At 46.7% G+C, this 18332-nt stretch overlaps 1 protein-coding gene across 1 annotated transcript in view; it reads right to left on the bottom strand.

The window, feature by feature from the left end:
• Window positions 1–18332, bottom strand: part of LOC144100923 (fatty acid synthase-like) — a 57666-nt gene that overhangs the window by 26247 nt on the left and 13087 nt on the right. Inside the window, exons 4-11 of the mRNA XM_077633846.1 lie at window positions 17183–17305; window positions 11570–11803; window positions 8823–9124; window positions 7421–7807; window positions 5302–5491; window positions 2767–2996; window positions 1832–2035; window positions 212–469 (exon numbers count right to left, since the gene is read on the bottom strand). Of these exons, the coding sequence (XP_077489972.1) occupies window positions 212–469; window positions 1832–2035; window positions 2767–2996; window positions 5302–5491; window positions 7421–7807; window positions 8823–9124; window positions 11570–11803; window positions 17183–17305 (1928 nt within the window). The remainder of the gene's footprint in view (window positions 1–211; window positions 470–1831; window positions 2036–2766; window positions 2997–5301; window positions 5492–7420; window positions 7808–8822; window positions 9125–11569; window positions 11804–17182; window positions 17306–18332) is intronic.

Below are 18332 nucleotides of genomic sequence, written 5' to 3'. Positions count from 1 at the left end.
GTCATCGCCTGCTTAAAAAAAAAACTAAACGCAAGTGAAAGCACAGGCTTAAGCGGAAAACAATTCGTTGTTTGTATTGATGTGATTTTTTTTGTTGGATAATCATTGACCACAACTGTGTAGATGATGCGCTTAACTCTTAAAGCACTTGGGTCTCCAGTGGAAAGCTGCATGTCAGTGGTGAAAGCTTTCAAGGGGGCCACATTAGTACCTGTCCCGTGCCAGCGAAGTCACTCCACTTTGCGACGGTCCACCGCTGCGAATGGTCCCAGCTGACGAGGTGCCCGATGGTGGGTGTGCCCCGAGGCACGGGGAATTGTACCGGGGGGTACAGTGGGGACAGGTCCACCCGTACTCCAAATGTATGCAGCTTGCCCAAAGCATTGAGGAAGAAGGTCAGATTATCCTCGCCGCGCTTCATCAGGCCCAGGGAGCTGGCGTCAGGACCGAGGGCGTGCCGTAGGATAGGCTGCAAGCGGTCGAAAGAAAAGTGTTTTACTGAATGGAAACCGTGTGTTAGGTGTGGAAAAAATGAGAAGGCATATAGTTATGCGCGATTGCCGGCTTCACGCACATGAGTAGAGACGGCACCAGTTGGTCGGTATTCCTGGAATATAACCTGAACATATCCACCAAAGCGCTCCGACTGGCATTTCTAATGGTTTGCAAATGTTCGACTCCTGGGCACTTCGTCAGCTGACCTAAAGGTATGACGCATCCCTGGGTTCTCGTAAGTGTTATGTGTTAGCATTTTTTTTTTTGCAAGAGAAGAACAAATGACTGTTTTAAGCCTATCTGAACGGTAATTAACCTACCGAAGTAGCAGAAAAGGAGCATAGCCTCGATTTCGTTCTATTTAAAAGCGGAAATAGCAACTGAGCTTAAAACGCTTCAAGCCGTCCGTGTCATACCATCGATACCAGCGTTTCTTTTTGCTATATCATGACGAAAACACTTCATATGAACTTTCCTGCTTAAGGTCACACACTCTGGCGAACGTCATTAATAATATAGGAAGAGTTTATTGTCTTCCGCCAATAGCACATGCGTGTGTTAAGGGCGAGGTCACCAAGAAGAAGCCGCAAACACCCAGCCACTTTTACTAAAGTTTAACGTTTGCACGTATACATTGCCGGACTATGCAAATAAATCGAGTTTTCACGCCAGCGCTATGGCAGCGCAGCCCTCAGCCCTCGAGATAAGTGCTTATTGAATTAGAACAGCCACCTGTGAAGAGTGACATTAACGTTTGCGGGTATGACCATCACACTACCAAACCGGCAAAGCAACTTAAATTATGGTTAGTTCATCTTATTGCAGCCGGCTTCATGAACCCAAGTACGCCCTCTCCAGCACGCCATATCCTTGCGTACACGCATGAAAGAGTAAATTATTTTGTTTTACCACGCGTTCGAATCACTAAAGGAGAGCATGTCAGTGCGCTGTTTGGCACTTGTATCCCTCGCAGTGAAGCAGCTAAGAAGTCACGAAACAAGTTATAGAAATCTTCACTAGTTTAACTGGCTACAAGTGCAACTCCTCACGGCAGAACATCGACTAAAAGCGAAGTATTTTTCTTCGAAGCACTGGCGAAAACAATTCGAACAATAAAGACATACATCCATGGGTGTCAATTTATTCACACGTATTCCTTCGAAAGCCAGTCTTTTCATTGTTAAACTTAACGCACGCGGCGCGAAAGGCACGGACTGGGGTAGGAACGAAGGACCTGCGCCCGTCTTGTCTTGTTCGTTCCTTCCTTCGTCCAAACGTTTTTTCGCGTAATTAACTGAATAAACAGAGCACCTGAAAAGCTAAACTGTACACTCACCTGCAGAAGGCAGTGGGGGCCGATCTCCACTAAAATCGCGTTCGTTGGTGCTTGCAGAAGAGCTTCGTGGAAGAGCACAGGAGCAACAAGGTTGTTGACGAGGTAATCAACCGAGCAGTTTTTGGCTAGAGATTCTTGCCAGTGGTCAATCGGCACTGATGTGCTGAGCCAGCGTTCGCTTCGCGGCTTTACTTCCGATACTACCTATTCAAAAAACAAACAAAAAAACACGAAGAATCAGCTGACAACACGGAACACCGGCACTGACCGATTTCTCGCCTGCCAAGCACGGCTCTAAAATATTGCCGAAAATTCTGGCCAAGCGATTCAAGTTTCTTTGGTTGCCACCACGTGGTGTATATCTTAGAACTTTAAAAAATGGGGCTTTGAGGTCATCCGTGCAGTAAAAAAGAATAACAGGGTGGCTATCATCGAAGCGCTATAGGCTGCTGGGCTCTGGTTCGAGAGTGTAGCGAATTCCTGGTAACGATCAAATTCAAGAAGTCGCCTCCACATCGTGCATCCCTTATGCCAACGGACATGCGTCTCTCCAGCGTCTGATAGAGGCATACTAAGCCAATATCGTTGTGCGGGCAAGTTTAGATTGCAGAAAATGATGATTCAAGGCCAAACGTTTTAAACAATGAGGAAAGGGGGATGGAGGTTTTCGTTTTGAGCACGTATTCCTAAAGGTCTGACACGTTTATTTTAAATCCTTTTACTCAAGCACAGTGCCTGTGGTAAAGCGCTGCGGATAGCATAGTACAGCCTGAACAAGCTCTGCACAAAATAAAAAAATAAAAGCAGGGGCTATGGGCTGGTCAAGCTGCCTGGGAGCAGCCTTTTTACAGCCGCCCTCCCATCTAAATGTATGATGGCAAATAAAGATTATTATTGTTGTTTGCCTTATTGTTGTTTGCCTTAAAGTTGTTTACCTTCTGCAAGGCTTCCTTAAACGCAGGAGCAACGCTCTGCATATGATCGCTGTGGAAGGCCACATTCATTGTGTCAACCTCTCGGGCAAACACGCCTTCAGCCTTGAGCTCCTCCACCAGATCGGCCACGCATTGAGCAGGGCCGGACACCGTCACCGAGCATTGGGCGTTGTGGCAGGCCGGAACTACGCCATCCCGGCAGCGCCTTTCAGCCTCCTCCCATGTTAGCCCTGGACGTAGGATTCACCGCCCGCTCAATACAACACGACGTGCGCTTGAAGGCGGCTTGTGCACTTCTAATTTTCGGAATGGTATGCATTATGTGAAAAAAATAACTTTATATCGGTGTGACTTTCACAGAAATAACGAAAATACCCTGCCTATCTTTGCGCCAAGTCACAGGTGCCAGCCATAAAATCTTTTGCAGGGCTGCCAAAAGAAAAAAATGTCTGACAAGTCATAGATGCTACTGTTATCTTCAAAACGGTCTCGGCTTCTTTAGGAAATCTTTCGTCCTCCTTTTATCGGCTCTAGAGACCCGTCAGGCCACCCTCTCACCCCCGCGTGCGGCTGCATAGTGCTGTTGATGGCGATCCAGCCAGCGTTGCCTTTCAGGTGCTGTAGAGGCTTGATACCTATTGAACCATGCAGACCTATGCACCGATTGTGGCGCAAATGCCAATCAGCGCGTGGAGTCGTTGGATAATCGAGCCGAAAATGAAGGACGATTGACGACATGCACAAACAACTTTTATTGATTTTCATTATGAGCTAATTCTTTCGGACTGACGAACTCTCAATTTACGGAGAATATAAAGACAGACACATACAAAAATACGTAGGTAGGTAGGTGGCCGGCTGGTAAGTGGATCGCTATCGGATTAGCTCTCTCGCTTCAAAATTTGAAAGTAATCGTTACTAACACCCGCAAAGCCTGTGTGCGCTACATGGCAGGGGAGATATCAGCCCTCGCCAGGGAAAATTGGGCATACGAGCATGACTGTCACCGGCTCCACCACAAAACGCTTGGTATGGACACCAGGGACTTGGGAACCTAAGCAGTACAGGCAATCTGCCCAGTATGGGAGATGGATGGTTTGACTCTGGTGCCCTGTAGGGCCGGCCTTTGCCATTACATTTCAATATTGAGCCGATTAGCTGTGCTGCTGGGGAACGAGGCCTCAAACGCAGCCGCCGAGCGCTCATTCCCCGGGTGCCCTATTTGAGCCCTATGGACTGGACCTCACAGCCGCCGCTCCTGCGGTGCAGAGAAATCGTGGAATACTATCGCCGATACCCCCCCCCCCCCCCGCCAAGGGCCTTGATAAGGCGGGAGGACGAATTCTACGCCCACCCCAAACAAACACGCGCAAGCACTGTGGGGAGACAGCCGATATCTACAACATGTTGTGGGCCTGCCTGAAGAGCGCAGCCATTCCCCACCCCCTACCCAACCCTACCCGAGAGGACTGGGAGGTGACCTTGCTTAGATTCTCATTCCGCGCAGTGAGGCCTCTACACAGGCCCCTCATTGGAGCAGCCAAGCAGCGGTATAGTCCTATGACGTCCCGGACTGAGGAGACTGAGGATGTCAGCTTGTCTGTAGGGCCCCTTAGTGGGCTCATACGGTCTCTTTTCTGTAATACTGTTTCCACAACCACACCACACGGGTACTCTGCGACTCAATGCACGTAACAGAACGCCAGATGGTTGAAATTATCCGGAGCGCTCTACGATGACGTCCCCATAGCCTCCGTCGCATTGGGACTTTGGGACGTTACGCCCCATGAGCGAAGACATAGATCGATACTACTGGCATCCCTCTTTCAATCGGGGGAATGGGGAGGACCAGCTACTTAATGCAAGCGAAGGTTATTTTTATTTTATACATTTTCATTTTTATTCTATTCTGTTCATTTCTTTTTCTGTTTGCACAATAGGCCGCGCGATCACTGTGGCATGTCCAGTGTTTTGCTTCACTTTCTACATAAACTATTCTATGTGCCTCCTGTCACTGCCACCACATCTTTCGTGCCCATCTTACTACCGGTTGCGTGTCCTTTCACGACTGTGCAATTCAACGTGAGCCAATATATGCACGTAACTATTTACTGCACATTTAATTTGCACCAAAATTCTTTCCACTGTGCTTTTCTATTCTTGAGGAGGCATTATGTTGCTAGCTGGCGCTGACCAGCAGCTGTGGTCCCAAAATATCAAATGATGTCGCCATGGTATCAGAGAAAAAAAGTTATGCGAAAGGTGCGGGGAAACGAAACAAGGAATTTCAGATTGCGAGGAGAGCACGCAACCCATCGGCCAAACAACCCCGCTGCTTTTTTTTAACATGGTATTTACTACACGAGGTTATGTACGTACATACACCGTCAAAAGTAAATAAAAGGCGGCTGTGCCGAAAAAAATTAATTTCCCTAAACTAATCTTAAGTACCCTCCCTAATTTTCTTGTTATAAGTTACAACAAAGGCAAATCTTGTGATGGCTCTCAAAAACCGTCGTTTACCAGGACACTTACCTGTAGCGGCCATGGCTCCCTTAGGCAACTTTCCCATGTCAATGCAGTGTCCTCGCCAGTAAGCACACACAACGGCCTGTTCGGCCGTCAAGCAGCCGTCGGCATAGGCGCATCCAATTTCCCCTACAGAATGGCCCACCAATCCGTCCGGCTGTATGCCGACCGCGCCAAGAGTGTCTACTAGCGCCACCTGTTGCCAGTCAGAAAGGAGAAAGCGGGGATTTCTCGCATTTATGTTTGTTTGTGCTAGCAGGTTGCGGTATCAATACAAAATTGGACAGCCAGCAGAGAGATTGTTCCGTCACTAGAAGATTTAGCATGAGACTCAAGGCTCCAACAAAAACAAAGCCTGAAGACTTAGAGTATCAAAGTTTACTCTCGCTTAACCTGCTCAGTTCACTTAGACGCTACTAATTAATACATAGGCTTCCCTGTGGACCTTCTAGGGACACCGAGGAAAAGTAATTTTGTACTGTTTCTGTTGACTATTCTAACAACAAAAACACCACTCTCAATATAAATGAGCCTTTTCATAAGCTAGAAACGATTAAAAATTACAGGTGTCACCATCACCGGCCGATTTCGAAAGTAAACTGCGCGCGTAAAGAGCCTTTAGCCAGGAATTCTAGAGGCTGTGCTAAAGCGCCATTATCAACAAAACGGGCGCCACCAGTCCTTACTTGAGAAAACGCCACTGGTTTTAATCGAGTGCGATGTCAGTGCACGTTAAAGATGCCCAGGTGGTCGAAATTATTCCGGATCCCTCCACTACGGCACCTCCTCTTCCTTTCTTCTTTCACTTCCTCCTTTATCCCTTTACTTAAGGCGCGGTTCAGGTGTCCAACGATATATGAGACATATACTGCGCGATTTCCTTTCCCCCCCAAAAAACCAACCAATTATATTTTAATCGAGTGGCGGGGCTATATATAAATTCTATTTTCTCAGCCATAGCTGCGTTTTTTCTTGGCGTCGGACAAATACAAACGCACCCAGATAGTACGAGAGAATTTTTTTGTAAGAACAATTACTAAATGTAGTTGTCCTGGGTGTTCTTATTTCTAAACGCTGTTTGTTACGATCAGAATATACCAGCTACAGTTTAACCTCGTTATAACGAAGTTTAAGGGGCCCACCGATTACTTCGCTGCAGCCGTAGCTTCCTTATAGCCAGTGCTGACAGCGCTTCCAAGGGCAATTGTCACTACTTTGTAATATTCAATATTTCGTTATAAACCGTTTTGTTATGACGACGTTGACTGTGCCTCAATTCTCTTTTTACTATCCCTTTAAAAGAGTATCCCACTGCATGTGACACTTGTTTTCTAGCTATAATATTATAACTCTAGATAGCAAGTCGCCCTGGCTGCGAAAAATACGTAGTTACGAAGAGGTTCATAGCTGTCGTGAGGAAAATTAGCACTCCCGTAGTTTATTCACCACAGACATGCCAGGAAGCATGAACTTCGAACTTGGTGTAGTGACTACCATATGCTCCTCGCCAGCATAATTATAGGTTTTGGAACGACAATATTTTTGGTTTTATTTCTACAGCACTCGAATTAAGAATGCAGATACAATTTACTTCCTGCTTCTTCCTCAAAATAACAAACGTTCTCATGAAGGCTAATAACTCAGATAATGGGCTCATTTGGATGAGAATATTTAAGCAACTTCGTAGTAGCGCGCGCAATAGGCTCGCCTGAAATAACAAAAAAAACTGCGGTTTCAAAGAATTCAGAATCGCACAGATTAAGAGCAAGCCATTCTTCTTCTTTAAAACTCAACTGCCTGTCCGAATAGTTTAGGGGTTTTGCGCCCGGAGATATGCGAGCATTCATCGTGTCAAACAATTTTACCGTAATTAAGTGCCTGATTCGTGGGCACCTAGTTTAGGAACTCGAATTCTTGCTTTCAGTTGAACACTTGACAAGCCATAATCACACTGCTAATCGCGCTGTTACTGTGACGCAAAAAGCTCTTTTGAAAATTTTCGCGTACGTAGGGGCGACTCTATAATCTCAAGAAACCCAACACGCAGTTAGTCTCGTTAAGGAGCCTACTTTATTTTACCTTTTTCTTATCATTATTCGATGGTTACCAACTATGCTGGACATACCTGAACAGCTGCTATTGAGGCCTGCACAGATGCCATGCTGTGATTTTCTGTCTTGTCGTTGGTGACACTGTCGATGAGGTTAACGCCGTACTGCGAAAGACAGTCATGTGACTTGCGCAGGGAGCGGGCGAACACGTCGAATTGCATCATCTGCCGTGCCATGGCCTTCCAGTGGCAGCCCATGCCGGTGAAAGCAAACCACAAAGGACGCTTCTCACATGAGGCCTGTTCGACGACCTTGACAACTTCCTTGCTGGAGCCGTCCACAGGAATAACAGCGAAGCCTCGGTAGGGAAAGTGTTTGGCGCTAGGCTGGCCCACCCGGTTGAGAAGCGCGTAGGCAGAGTCTGGGAGTGGTCCCTCCTCTTCCAGCCGGAGGAGCGTACGCTGGAATCACACGGCACATCTCAATTTCCCCATCATGTGCGCTAAAGGACACTGGCAACAAGCTAATACGTTGTTAAACTAGGTCTCTCCCACCGTTACTAGGCACTCGCAGGTGGAACACACAGTACTTTCTGAAGTATCCACGCTATAAAGCAATAATCAAATATACAACTTTTCACAAGTTTTTTGTACTAACACATATTTAAAACTCTTTAATGCTTCATAGAAATGCAAAACGCTTACATATAGACGGCAACTGCTGCATTGGCTTAGCTATTTGAAAACTTTCAACAACCCTATGTGCAGTCTCCTCGACGGAAGAAAATCGTGATAAATCTTCAATCAATGAAAAGTTGCGGCAGACATTTATCTCGCGCAATGAGGCTACACTGTAAGCCAGAAACACTACAAGAGGGAGTTCAGTTAGCCCACTGAAAATTCGTTGCCTCGTGCACTACCTCATGTAGCATCCTGGAGTTCAATTCGTTCAAAGCGTCAGAACCAATATTTCTGCTTGGTTCCTGTCACCCGGTGCAGAACACTTTCGATCTGTCATGCTCTGAATTCGATTTTCTTATTTATTCTTGAGATTGTGCGAAAACATTTTCAGTTAGGAATCGTCCCGAAAATTAGTTGTTAATAATTAGGGGGTACTTGTTTTTATTTTATGGTAAACATTCTAATTTAATAGGTGTTTGCTATACACATTTATTGCTTATATTGGTCATTTCACCTCCTGAGTAATAATAGTGGTCGGAAACTGCGCATATCTTTTTTTTTCATGTTTTACAATTTTCTTGTATTATTTGTAACGGATATTTTTATTCCATGTCTATTTGATTCAGTCACCTCCTTGAGGCTCGCGGAATTTTGAAAAAATGTATAGATACTTATTTCTACATATATAATAGAACTCGTATGTTCTCTACGAATAGGAAATAAATGATCATTTTGTGACGAGCACTTAAGTTAACATTTCATACCAGATCTTGGATACTCGGAAGAAGAAACTTACCATTAGTAACTCTTCGCTCCGTCCAGCTGCAAGAACAAGCCTCGGAACGTCGCATTTATCACGCGGAATATTGTTCACGTGAGGTTCTTGACCTGGCTCAAGAATGACGTGGACATTGCAGCCCCCCAACCCGAATGAATTTATGCCAACCGGACCCCCAGGGAAAGGAGTATTTTTGTCCACAACTTCGATGCTTCTCTCGAGCAAAGGTGGAATGTTGGGGTTCGCTTCTTTGAAGTGCAGATTTCCGGCAATGGTGCCTGTCTCCATGGCCAAAATCACCTTGGCAATAGAGCTGATGCCTGCGGGAAGAGAGAGAACAGCATTGAATATCTACGAGCTTATAATACGACTAGGCCGGATTCAGAGGCTGAAAACTAGCCGATATACTCCAGATGACTTAGAATAAAGTAGAGAGGCCAATCATTGTTTATTCCATACGGTTTTATTCAATGTCTTTAATGCTCTGTCAAAATGCTTATACACTTCAGCCATCCTGCGCAACACGTATCTGACGTGCAGTCCTACGCGTTAGGGGAACAAATATTACTGATCGTTCCTTTCGGGATAGAAAGCGAATCAAATGAATATATTGCGTGACCCAAGCTTTTATACGCCATGTTTCTCTGAACTAAGCTACCCTTACAATGAGCTTGCCATTCCTTCTTCGCAAATTGATCGCAAGCTTCGGAAGGTCGTAAATATATAATTATTTAAGCCAGAACAAGCATCGCATTGAATTCGGCTGAGCCTCTCTATTCAAGACACACACCGTGTGTCCATACAGACTGTTACACTAGCTTGAAAGGGACACTAACGACGAAATGGGTTGGGCCTGCATTGTTAGGTCACCACATTATAGCGACAAAGATTCCACTTCCGCTTTTCATACTCATTACTGGGCTTTCCCGAGCCGCGTGGATCATGAAATTTTACTTGGGTCGGATTTGGCATAAGATTCTGCTCCCTAGGTTAAGCCCAAAGCAGCTCTGCACATCCTAATTCCCAGCTAAAAGGCGTACTGTGAGTAGCCTGGAATGCACCTTTTAATTAAGCAGTTCTTAGGTTGACAGAATTCTTTCTGGTCAAGGGGCACAGCTGAAGAAGTTCACAGGCCACTGACCATGGCCTTAAGAAAAAATTGGTGATTCGCAATTGCTGCGGCGACCTTGTTCAAAATGAAGCGATGCCTTTTTTGGAGCATGCGATAAGCAGCGAATATTGCTAAGCTGCATAGAGTCGGCGAATTCTGACGATGATCACTTCTCCACACTGATGGCGTACATTGATGTAGTCGATGCTATGGTAAAAAAAAATCTCTTTACCTTACTTTATTGTGAATTAGATGCTTCTCTGTGAACGAGCAGTAGCAGCACTTCTAAAATGCAATTTTTTTTTATGGTAAGTGACGCGTGCTGTTCTTTTGGCACCCTTTTATTTATATATTTATTTATTTATTTATTTATTTATTTATTTATTTATTTATTTATTTATTTATTTATTTATTTGTACATACTGCATATTTATTTGTACTAGCCCAAGAGGGCTATTGCAGGGGTGGGTGTAGTTAAAACAATGTAGAGAAGCAAAGAGCACAACAACGGCAAACAGCAGAGACAATATGAGTAGAAAAAAAATGCAAGTAAAGGTAAAACTATTCAATAGCCTCTAAAAACAGTTTTAAGGGAAGAGAGCGCGTACAACCAGGTAAACAATTCCAGCATTCGATCACACGCGGAAAGAAACTGTACTTAAAAGTGTCCGTGCGGGCAAAATACGGGGTGATGCTTAGGCTGGGGTGACTTCTTGTTTTAGGTGGTATAGTTGGGATTAGATAATAAGTTTCAGAGGGCCTGCAAGAAGAGTTAATAATACAATGCAGAAATATTAAAGACTCAGCCCTTCGTCAAGCTGAGAGCAGTTGCAGGCCCAGTGATGAAAGTGCTGTGAAAATGCTTTTCAAAACTATTTGCGTCTTTTTTTTTTTGGCAGGTGGTTCATGGCGATACTTTCTCCTCAGCTCGCCTGCGCACGCATTACTGATGGTGTGGAATTCCGCATACACTAGCAATTCGCTAAATTTATTACACTGTCCTGGTGGACTACACAAATGACGCATCTCGCGAACCCTCACTTGCAGCTCAGTCTAACCCACCTTCCCTGCACTGCTAACCCGAAGATGTTTGTTTGTTTAGGGGGGGTTTAACGTCCCAAATCAACTCAGGTTACGAGAGACGCCGTAGTGAAGGGCTCCGGAAATTTCGACCCCCTGGGGTTCTTGAACGTTCACTGACATCGCGCAGCACACGGGCCTCTAGAGTTTCGCCTCCATCGAAATTCGACCACCGCGCCCGGGATCGAACCCGCGTCATTCGGGCCGGCAGACGAGCGCCATAACCATTCAGCCACCGCGGCGGTCTGCTAACCAGAAGAAGTACCGCATTGCAGCTTGGTGTGCCTATTTTTCAGAACACGTTGCGGTTCGCGCTAAATTCGTGGCTGGATCCCGCCGTGTCAAATGCTGAGTTCTGAGCTGACCGATTGGTTACCTCATTCATTCATTCATTCATTCATTCATTCATTCATTCATTCATTCATTCATTCATTCATTCATTCATCCAATGAGTCAATTTGAAGGAAGTAAAATACGCAATAGAATGAAGACTATGACAATGTTCCTCGTACAGAGGCAATACACCAAATCTTGTGAATAACAACCAACGAGTACAGTGAGTAGTTCCCTTTACCGGAGGCAGCTTCGGCGTGTCCTACGTTGCTCTTGACGGCTCCAACCTTGAGCGGCTTGTACCGCCCCGACCGACGAAACACTTTGCTGATGGCGCACAACTCGGGGACATCGCCAGCCGGGGTTCCAGTGCCGTGGGCCTCGATGTAGCCGACATCGCGTGGGTCCACCTTTGCCTCGGCGTAGACGCACCTGAGAAGCTGTTCTTGCGCCTCGCTAGAAGGGTGAATGAATCCTGGAGACAGAAAACAAAAACAAAAGAACCTTACGATTTCTGTTGGTTTCCCTACTAAGGTCCTGAGACAAAGCTAGACTACCACTCTGAGCGAGCAAGATTTTTAGCTGATTTCGCCAAATACATCTCCACAATTTCTACTGGAAGACAAAAGTTTCGACTTATAGTTTTTTGCCATGCGCAAACCAAGCACAGATGTCGCAGCGTTGTGTACAGAAAAACGGGGCTATTCGTTACCAGACCACGTGATGCGTCTAGGACGTAGATCACGTGAAATATTATGGCACGTCAGAGTTCCCGACGCCGCTTCCTTTACGCAGCACGCACAAGCAGCAAGCATGGGCATTTTCTGCATAGGGCTTGATGTCGATCCTCTGAGGGAAAACTTACACTGCAATCGTATGTCATCCTCGTAAATGCCGAGAAATGTGAAATGTGACACTGCCATTTCTACTTAAATAGACAACAATGCTATATTCGTTGTAAGCGTCGCTAGCGAGCAGCGTTTCCTTTAATTTAATATATATATATTGTTACGGTGTGGGATGCCACGAAGCTTTCTCGTTCTATCTCCCTCGTGCTAGAGCCGCGCGCTCGCCGATCGCGCTCGCTCTCCGCCTCTTCTTTTATTCCCGTATCACCTTTCCACCGGGGGGGGGGGGGGGGGGGGGGGGGGGGAGTCAGGCCGTGCTTTGATGCAGGGTTTCCTGGGGCGATGCAATGTGGGCTCGCAGATAGGAAACCGTCACACTCTTCGTTGAATTCGAAGTGTGTGAGCTGGGCGAAGGTGTCTGCAGTCGCCGAAGAAGGTCCCACACCGGTTAGGCTAACTTCAGGGAGTTTTATGCATATTGAGCGGCGATGCGTTTATGGGACTGCATTGCGTGGGGAAGGCATGGAGCCAGCAGGCGACGACGGCACTGATGAGGACCCGGTAGCTAAGTCGGAGTCACCGCAGGCGCCGTAGACATATCGCTTCATGTTTGAAACATGCTCTGGGAAAATGTGGTGCACACCGCATGGTCGATGCTCTGGCAGGTCTTCGAGGCGGTATGTCACGGGGCTGAGTCGGGCAACGACACGGTAAGGGCCGCGGTATCGGGGCAAGAGCTTTGCGGCACGGCCAGTCGCACGGATGGTGCGGCGAACGAGGACCAAGTCACCGGGCCGGAAGGGGGGATGTGGTGGTGCTGCCGCGTTGGCCGCTTGCACACGCGCGTGAGCCGTGAGGAGGTTGCGCTGGGCGTCGAGGCGGGCGGAATGAAGTCGTTGAGCAGATTCAGTTGGTGACGCAGTAGGATGGGGAAGGCCCAACTGCGCGTCGAGAGGGATGGAGGGCGTTCTGCCATAGACGACTGAGAACGGCGTCACATGCGTTGTTTCTTGCGCTGCAGTGTTGACTGCAAAAGCTACAGCAGAAACAAAACGATCCCAGTTTGTGTGGGACGGAGCGACGTAGGATGCGAGTATATCCGTGAGGGTACGGTTAACACGCTCCACGAGGCCATTGCACTGCGGATGATTGACGGATGACGGTACGTCTCCCCGGGCTCTTGACGGCGGGCTCGCAGGCGGTGGTACTGCACACGGGGTTGACCTGAGGCACCATAGTGGTCAGCGAGGAGGCCCGCCAGAACAGTGTAAGAGCCCAGCTGGTCGGGCGGCACGTTCTGCAGCAGCTCGGTGGCGCGGCCCCTCAGTTTTGCAACGAGCATCCATGCCTTCATTTGGTCGTCCCAGCCTCTCGCCGCCGCAATACCGTCCAGCTGGATGCGGTAAGCATCCCACGAGATGGTGCCGTCAAATGTGGGCAATTCCACAACGTCCAACGAACACTGCGGCGAGGACGCACCCGCGCCGAGCACGCCATTGGCGGCCACGACCGCAGGCCCAGCGACGGCAGAGCCGTAAACAGCGGCGGCGGGGACGCCCAAAGGCACCTGACCTGTGCTCGGCTCGGCTGGCACCAGGCGACGGAGTTCGCGCCGGAGAGCTTCCATCTCCCCAGCCTGGGCAGTCAGACGGGCCTCCCATGCGTCCATCCGTTGTGTGACTGTATCCAGGAGGCGCTCAACACCGGCGTCTGGCTGCTGCGAAGAGCCGAGCCTCTCCGAGCGCCTAGGTCTAGCGGCGCCGGCCGCCGCGTCGTCGGCGCTATCGGCTGGTGGTGGACTCCTGTCGTCTGGCACGTCGGGTGCTTGACTCTGGGAGCGGGTGAGCGGCATGATCCCACCGCTGCCACCAAAATGTTACGGTGTGGGATGCCACGGGGTGGCCACGGGCCCGCCCAGAGAAATATAGCAGTAGTACGGAGGAGAGCCGGCGAAGCACGACCGGCTGCGGCCAAGCTTTCTCGTTCTATCCCGCTCGTGCTAGAGCCGCGCGCTCGCCGCTCGCGCTCGCTCTCCGCCTCTTCTTTTATTCCCGTATCAATATATATATATATATATATATATATATATATATATATATATATATATATATATATATATATATATATATATATATATATATATATATATAGCAGACAAGTTAAAGGAAATGAGGGGCCCGTTTGACAAATTTATGAAGGGAGCCAACAGTCACCGAAACCAAGGTGCATAGGGGAACGTTAATTTTTTTTTTTAATGTGTTACTGTTATTAGTGGGATAATAATACTTAGGTTAATAAATCGCTTAAAGAAAATTACTTATAAAGCAGCAGAAAAAACAACCATGCCGCCGGTGGGATCCGAACCCACGACCTCCGAATATCGCGTCCGGTGCTCTTACCAACTGAGCTACGGCGACGGCTGTCCAATCTGCTGCTCTCGTGGGTGTTTATGTTTACTGGGTGTACGCGAGCCTTGAGAGTGTTCACCAGCGCCACCCTCGACCATAGCGGCGGACGTAGCACGTCCTGTAAAACCGCGAGCGTGACGTAGAACGTCATCTAACGGCGAGGGCGGAAACTGTGCGAGAGCCCTCTTACGCTACCTATGGCATCAAGACTGCCAGAACCGAGACCCTCGTTAAGCTATTAGCAGACAAGTTAAAGGAAATGAGGGGCCCGTTTGACAAATTTATGAAGGGAGCCAACAGTCACCGAAACCAAGGTGCATAGGGGAACGTTAATTTTTTTTTTTAATGTGTTACTGTTATCAGTGGGATAATAATACTTAGGTTAATAAATCGCTTAAAGAAAATTTTCTTTAAGCGATTTATTAACCTAAGTATTATTATCCCACTGATAACAGTAACACATTAAAAAAAAAATTAACGTTCCCCTATACACCTTGGTTTCGGTGACTGTTGGCTCGCTTCATATATATATATATATATATATATATATATATATATATATATATATATATATATATATATATATATATATATATATATATATATATATATATATATATATATATATATATATATATATATATATATATATGTGTGTGTGTGTGTGGGGGGGGGGGGCGTGCGTGCGTGTGTGTGTGTTAAGCTTCAAACAAAATTTTCGCAGTCAGGAAAAAAAAGAATTTCCCGTCAGATTTTAAACCTTCACGACTGTTTTAGAGGCCTCGCGATCTCTGGGGACGCATTGCAGCATTTTGATCAATATTTTGTGCGATATTTAATGAGCGCACACTGGTACCGACACCAACTTTCGCAAGCTTCCGACCTTACCAATGAAATTTTACTTCTGGATCGCGTCTTAGCTATATTCCTGAATCCTAATACCTATTTTTAGCCACACATAATCCAAAACAAACACTTTCCACTTTCGGATATTCCCTTTGTGGAAAAGCGGTTGTTAAGACATTCGCACATGCGGGAGCACATCTCTATAATTTGGGGAAATCTTATGGTTCTCCTGGATTGCTTTACTATGAGTGTTCTCACTCATCCACCCAAAGACCAAAAACTATTCCAGACGACCACTATATGTAGAGCTATACTTGAACTAGTTTATTTTGATGATATAGATCTTCTTAAGCTATATTTTTTCATATATATTTAGAGGTCTCACTGTCAGTATTCAACTTTTGAAATTTATATAGTATGCAAGAGGGAATACAAAGCGTCCTATTTTAACGAAGCGCCAGAAATGAATGCTTTTTCAATTTTGCTGCTGGTCCGCAACAAGCCGTCATCACCACAATCATGGCTGTCTCGCACACTTTAAAAAAAACATAACCACATATAGCATTAAAATGATAGTATTCCGCAAGCAAAATTCTGGAGTAGAATTTCTAATCAGCATTATCAACACTGCGTAAAGACTTTGAGGAAGTGTTTCTTAATATTTTTATACCTCCAGAATGCAACTATTTTCATTACTTTGTCTTTGCCTGCAATTTCCCACTGTGTCCTGATACCAGCATACATAGCATTTGCCTTGTACGAGAAAATAATTGTCCAGCTAGTGAGCGATACCGGTTGGGCTTAAGGCGGGCGTAGGGGCGAAGGCGGACATAACAACAGGTCTAGCCAAGGGCGGTTCTAAGAAATGTCTACTGCGCGAGGAAGTCGCCATTGTGGATACACAACAGCGCTTCGAGCGGAGCGGCGTGCAGGCCCGAGAGGAGGACGGAGAAGAGGGACCCTGAAGGGGCGCAGTGGAGGGGTTCAGTGGAGTTCCTGCGTGAACCAGGCATGTTCGAACTGTCCCTTCCCAACTAAGACCTCGCAATTACTTTGCCATTCTTTGACAATTGAAATTGGTTTTTTGGGGAAAGGAAATGGCGCATTATCTGTCTCATATACCGTTGGACACCTGAACCGCGCCGTAAGGGAAGGGATAAAGGAGGGAGTGAAAGAAGGAAGGAAGAATAGGTGCCGTAGTGGAGGGCGCTGGAATAATTTCGACCACATGGGGATCTTTAACGTGCACTGACATCGCACAGCACACGGGCGCCTTAGCGTTTTTCCTCCATAAAAACGCAGCCGCCGCGGTCGGGTTCGAACCCGGGAACTCCGGATCAGTAGCCGAGCACCCTAACTACTGAGCCACCTTCACATGATCTGCTTTCCGCTTGCTGCTTGAACCAGGCTGAAATAGCCGCTGTATGTCATGAACAATATAATCTGAGCTTGACGTTTATCGAACAGCGTAGCTCTCATTCTTTTTTTTTTGCAAAACTTGAAAAGCCTGCCACAAGGTATAAACAACATTCTTTGCCAGAGTAAGAATTTCCGAATGAAAAAACACCTCTCCTGAGTAGGAAAATACGCCAAAGCATTATTTTTCACTTTATAAAAGCATGGAAAAAAGAAGACGTAGTGAAGAACCCAGTGGGTGTCCGGAACAGGAGCGCATATCTGCAGTGCATCATACCATGCATGCCCTGTTTCACCTAACGCGAACAGCAAAACTTCTCTTAGCGGCACACTCACCTTGATGCTTGTAGCCGTCGGAGAAAGCTTTGACGTGGGTGATTTTAGCGTATATTCGGCGGGCCTCCAACGCTCGCTGAATAAAGAACACGCCCACTGTTTCGCTTCGAACGTATCCATTGCCTGCAAGAAGTCAAAACGCAATCATAAGCCGCTGTGCTTTTAGCTTGACCAGGAGATAAAAATAAAACAGTGCACCTTCTCGGGCTGTATTCTATAAAACGCCTTTCTTGGTAAATTTTTAAGCCTTTTCCCCAATTGTTTATCACGACGTCCCACACTCAATTCTGACATCACAGACAGTAGCAAGCCAGAGTAGAAGAAAGTTTCGACCGTGTAAATAATCGTCACAAAATACCGCCAAATGATCTTAAAGTCGACCAGCCCCTCTTTATAGCTCTTCACCTACAGAAAGGATGATCTCTTCCATAGTAGTGGTTGGCCTGTTATTACAAATTTCCATTCATGTATGGTGGTACGAAATTCGAACGCAGTGTTTCCTCCATCCGAGCGTCAGAGACGGCCCAAGCTATGCTGATTGAAATACGCTGCTCCAGCCGGTCTGCTTTTCTGAATGCGACACCTTTACTCTGCACTGCTTCGTCCATGGTTCTCTCATTTCCTATCGAGCACAGGATAACTCTGCCGGCGATTCATGCATGTGCATCTAGATACATCGTAGTATACGGTCAAACGAGATGCAAAGGGATCTTCAGTTTTTGCATTCACCTCATGTGGCTATGTTTTTTCCAGTGTCAGTTGCTTAAGTATCGTTGATTTAGAAGGTCCAGTGAAATCATGATTAGATTACGGATTTTAGAGACGGAGTAAAACCTCTCACCGGCAGTCTGTCGAGCTTGCTGTTGTGGTTGGCTTGTTTTTAATGGAGTATATCCACGAACGAGCATGTGTTAGTGTTGTAGACATGGACAGTTACTTCGTCATCGCCTGACATTAGTGACGCTCTGAGCGTGGTTTAGAGACCAGACGTACTATGTTCGAAAAATCCATCGATGCCTCTAAATGTGTTCGAAAAACAAACTCCACCACCTGGCGGGGCACAGAGAAGCACTAGGACAGACGGGAGGAAAGCATATTGGTAGAGCACCGGACGCGATATTCGGAGGTCGTGAGTTCGAATCCCACCGGC

This window comes from Amblyomma americanum, chromosome 8 (assembly GCF_052857255.1).
Source record: "Amblyomma americanum isolate KBUSLIRL-KWMA chromosome 8, ASM5285725v1, whole genome shotgun sequence".
NCBI lineage: Eukaryota > Metazoa > Arthropoda > Arachnida > Ixodida > Ixodidae > Amblyomma > Amblyomma americanum.
This window is presented reverse-complemented; position numbering and strand designations above follow the sequence as displayed.